This window comes from Eptatretus burgeri, chromosome 12 (genome assembly GCF_056783735.1).
Source record: "Eptatretus burgeri isolate ZD-2024b chromosome 12, Ebu_testis_v1, whole genome shotgun sequence".
In the NCBI taxonomy this organism is placed as follows: Eukaryota; Metazoa; Chordata; class Myxini; order Myxiniformes; family Myxinidae; genus Eptatretus; species Eptatretus burgeri.
Window position 1 is genome coordinate 26,079,123 of NC_140972.1, and position 3,922 is coordinate 26,083,044.

General features: G+C 43.6%; 1 protein-coding gene across 20 annotated transcripts in view; it reads right to left on the reverse strand.

The window, feature by feature from the left end:
- Positions 1-305: 305 nt before the first annotated feature.
- LOC147015283 (transducin-like enhancer protein 4) overlaps positions 306-3,922 on the reverse strand; it is a 114,098-nt gene continuing 110,481 nt past the window's right edge. For all 20 annotated transcript variants that reach the window (XM_085849878.1, XM_085849887.1, XM_085849885.1 and 17 more), the window contains one exon: positions 306-2,036. In XM_085849878.1, the coding sequence (XP_085706004.1) occupies positions 1,929-2,036 (108 nt within the window). In that variant the 3' untranslated portion in view covers positions 306-1,928. The remainder of the gene's footprint in view (positions 2,037-3,922) is intronic.

Sequence of the window (3,922 nt, forward strand, 5' to 3'; positions counted from 1 at the left end):
AATGCTGTAACAGCTGTTGTTGTAGTGCAATGCTGGCAAAGGAAACTGCATTGTGGAGCATGCTCTCTTCAGCATGCTATTAAATACTAATTTTGCATCTGTGATGAATATGTAGTGGAGGCTGCCCTCTTGCTCACACCATCTTTCTGGCTATGTTTTCTTTAACATCATCCAATGGCAATAGAATAGCAGCTTAAATTCTCCTTCACTGAACTGGTCTTTTGTCTTCAGCATACTTTACTACTCCAAGGGACCACGTCCCATTCCCATCCACCATCACACGATCATAAAGAAGACGCAAAATATAATTACAAAACACTTTATTGATTTCGGCACAGCGTCCATCACGCTGCAGTGGGTTACACAGTGGTGTAGAACATACAGAATATCAGGCGGTATTAGAGCCAAAAAGTTGGCCACAAGAGGCAAAGAAGGTCCAGGACACCGAAGTCTCATGGATGCAGGATGTGCGACCCTCAAACGTTTATAATACCAAGGTGGGGACAAAGTGCTATTAAGGAGCTGCTTAGGGCATTCACTGTGACCCCACCCAATGTAATGCGATTCTGAAAATGCGTGCCAAACACGACATGGTGCAAATCAAAAGCCAATAGAAATGTCGACGGGACTTAAATCCAGCAGTGCCTGCAATGGTGACGGACAGCTTGCTCTGCACACACGATCGATTTTATTTCATCTTTGCCTCGATTATTTCCGCTTTCGGTCCGCCAACACACGAGGTGCCTTTGGCTCCAGCATGGGAATGACCACTCCTACGAATGCCATTGTTCACAAAGAAAGAGTTTCTTCCCAACAAATTTGGAAACAGCAAAACAAAGTGGTTCAAAAGAAATAACTTGTGCAGGATTTGCAGATATTGTTTAGAATGTCTACAACATCAGAGATGATTGTGTGTTCATCTGTTGGACTCTTGCTCCTGGCGGCACGTCGATTCGATCCTTGATAACGAATAAGCACATACATCTACTGTACTAAGGACGTGTTACTGCACAATTTTATACATTTCCATACCAAAAAATATTCCATAGCACTTGTTCAGCAGAATCAAAGCTTGCATGTGAACTACGCACTGCCGACAATTGTCCTGAAAACGATTACTGAATGGGTTTTCGCTCCGGTGTTAGGCTACCAGCTGATGTGCACTTTTGATGCAGCAATTTTTTTATTATTATTAAATAGAAATCGTACTCCCACAATTAAACATCCTGGAAATGAATTTTGTAACTTTGCATTCCCTGAGTTTTGTGACCGAGGTCGTGGGTCGTGCGGACCCACGGCGCAATTCTCCCGTGTGACGAGTTCATCACATCCATCGCTTTTGCACCTCCCGATACACGAGAGTACCCTTTGGCGATTTCGGCCTTGTCAATGGCCGACGCACATTAACATGATCGGTAACCGAAAGGCAAGGTTTGTTCAAAGCTGGATGGAGTGCAGGTAAAATGACACACCAATGTGCCAGCACAGTAGTTCTGCAGAAATCAGCAAACACCTCATCCACAGCCAACAGTATGTACAACACGCATCTCTCAGTTTTATGCCTTTTAATTACAGATTGCAAAGTATAAACATTGAATGTAGCCCCGGCAACCTTTATTTATGAAAGCAGATGACCACATGGGAGGTAAGTAGGGGGAGTGGGAAGGGGGAGGGGTTTATCGAACACAAACAAAACAAAAATCTGCCTAGTTTTCAAAAAAATAATTAATTAATTACAGCGCGGTAGAATACACCTTACATCTCTACGCACACCCTGCCACATCTCACACGCCTCAAAAGATGAGAGATCGTGAAGTCAGAGTCCCTCCTCGCAGCATGACAACACAAAGCAGTCTCCATTCACGGTTTCATGGGAAGGATGAGACGGCAGCCTCCCGACTACACAGCCACGCGCATGTCTGTGCCATCTAGTAGATGACTTCATAAACGGTTGCTTTCTTGTCTCCTGAGCCCGTTACAATGTACTTATCATCCGCAGAGATGTCACAGCTCAGGACGGATGACGATTCTTTGGACTGGTGGGCAGAAACAGGCAGAGGACATTTGAAATATGTAGTCAATATCCTGTTGGTAATGCTAAAATAATAGTGAGTAATGTCACATATTGCTTAGACTTTGAAAAACTAAAACACTACAATAGCGAGAGACAGAGAGAGATTGGAGACATCCTTGAGGAATGTTCCTGTTGAACCTCTTGCAATGTTCCTCTGGAGCTGCAACAGAAACCTGAATGGAAATGTCAGTGGTAGTAGATTAAACGCCTCAAATATTGGTTGACCACACTGTCACAGATGGAGGAGAAGGGAATGAGAGGTGGGTGTAAATTGGGGGTAGCAGTGGGGACAACAGGGCTTGCAGGGGGGAGGGTGGGGGTTCGGGGTGGTAGAGAAAGTGAAGGTTTGATGGTCATGAGCTTCGCTGAAGTTTCTCTCCCGGATTCCAAGTTCCACCAAATTAAGGCATTCTTATTTGCTTTATATTTGCATCTTGAGACATGCTTAATATCCTCATTTGTAAAATAAATACACCACTGTGCATCAAATGCCACGTCAGTGGATTTATGAGTAACTTCTGTGGAGGCAATAACGGCTTTCTATAATTGACCAAGACACAATTTAACAGCCAATCATGCAAAAGACAGGAAAGACATAGCGGCCTCCAGATAAATTACTTGGGAATTCAGTAAGGTTGCATTTGCTACTTCATACAAAAGGAAAGTTCAATGATGAGCAGATTACAGTAACAGCATTCCCATCTGCACACCTTAAGTTCTATTCAGAACTTAATATATCCTTTTTTTTTGTTTTTGATTCAGAACTTAATATATCCTTTTAAATCAGAAAATAAAAAGAAATGGCATTGACAAAATTATTGACACCCCAGACTTAAGATTTGGTAGCACAGCCTTTGGACAAAATGACTGCAGTCAAGCACTTCCTCGAGCCATGAATGAGCTTTCTTCATCTCTCCACTTGCAGTTTATCCCACTCTTGCGCGAACTGCTCCAGTTCTCCCAAATTTGAAGGGTGCCTTCTCCCAAGTGCTGTTTTCATATCTCCCAACAGGTGTTTAATGGGATTTAGATGTGGACTCATTGCTGGCCACTTCAGAACAGTCCAGTGTTTTCTCTTGAATCATTCCTGGGTTATTTTTTGAAGTGTGTTCAGAGTCATTGCCCTGCTGCAAGATCCGTGACCTTCGACAGAGATCCAGCTTTCTGACATTGGGTTGAACATTGCTCTCCAAAATGCTTTGGTAATCTCCTGATTTCCTGATGCCATGCACACATTCAAGGCACCCAGTGCCAGAGGCAACAAAGAAACCCCAAAACATCACTGAACCTCCTCCATGTTTGACTGTAGGGAAGGTGTTCTTTTCTTTGAAGGATTCATTTTGTTTTCTGTAAACAGAGATGATGTGCTTTACCAAAAAGCTCTAATTTGGTCTCATCTGTTCATCTCATCACAGGAAATTTTCCCAGAAGGATTTTGGCTTGTTCAGGTGTGTGTTGGGGTTTCTTATGTCCCTGTCTCTGTCTCTGTTTCTCTCACAGCAGTGGGGTCCTCACCCCTGGGTCTCCTACCATAGAACCCCCTTTCATTGAGTTGGCGACTGATGGCGTGAGTTGAAACTTCGTACCTTATGTCTAAAGGCCAGCTTGATTCTGTTTGGCAGTTGATTGAGGTGCTTTCTCCACCATTCAAACAATCCTTCACTGCAATGTTCGATAAAGTTTTCTCTTGTGGCCATGTCCAGGGAGATAGGCTGCAGTGCCATGGGCCTTAAACTTCCTGATAACATTGTGTACCGTGAACACAGGAACATCAAGGTCTCTGGAGATGGACTTGTAGCCTTGGGATTGTCCATGCTTTGCTACAATCTTGTGTCTGACTTCCGACAA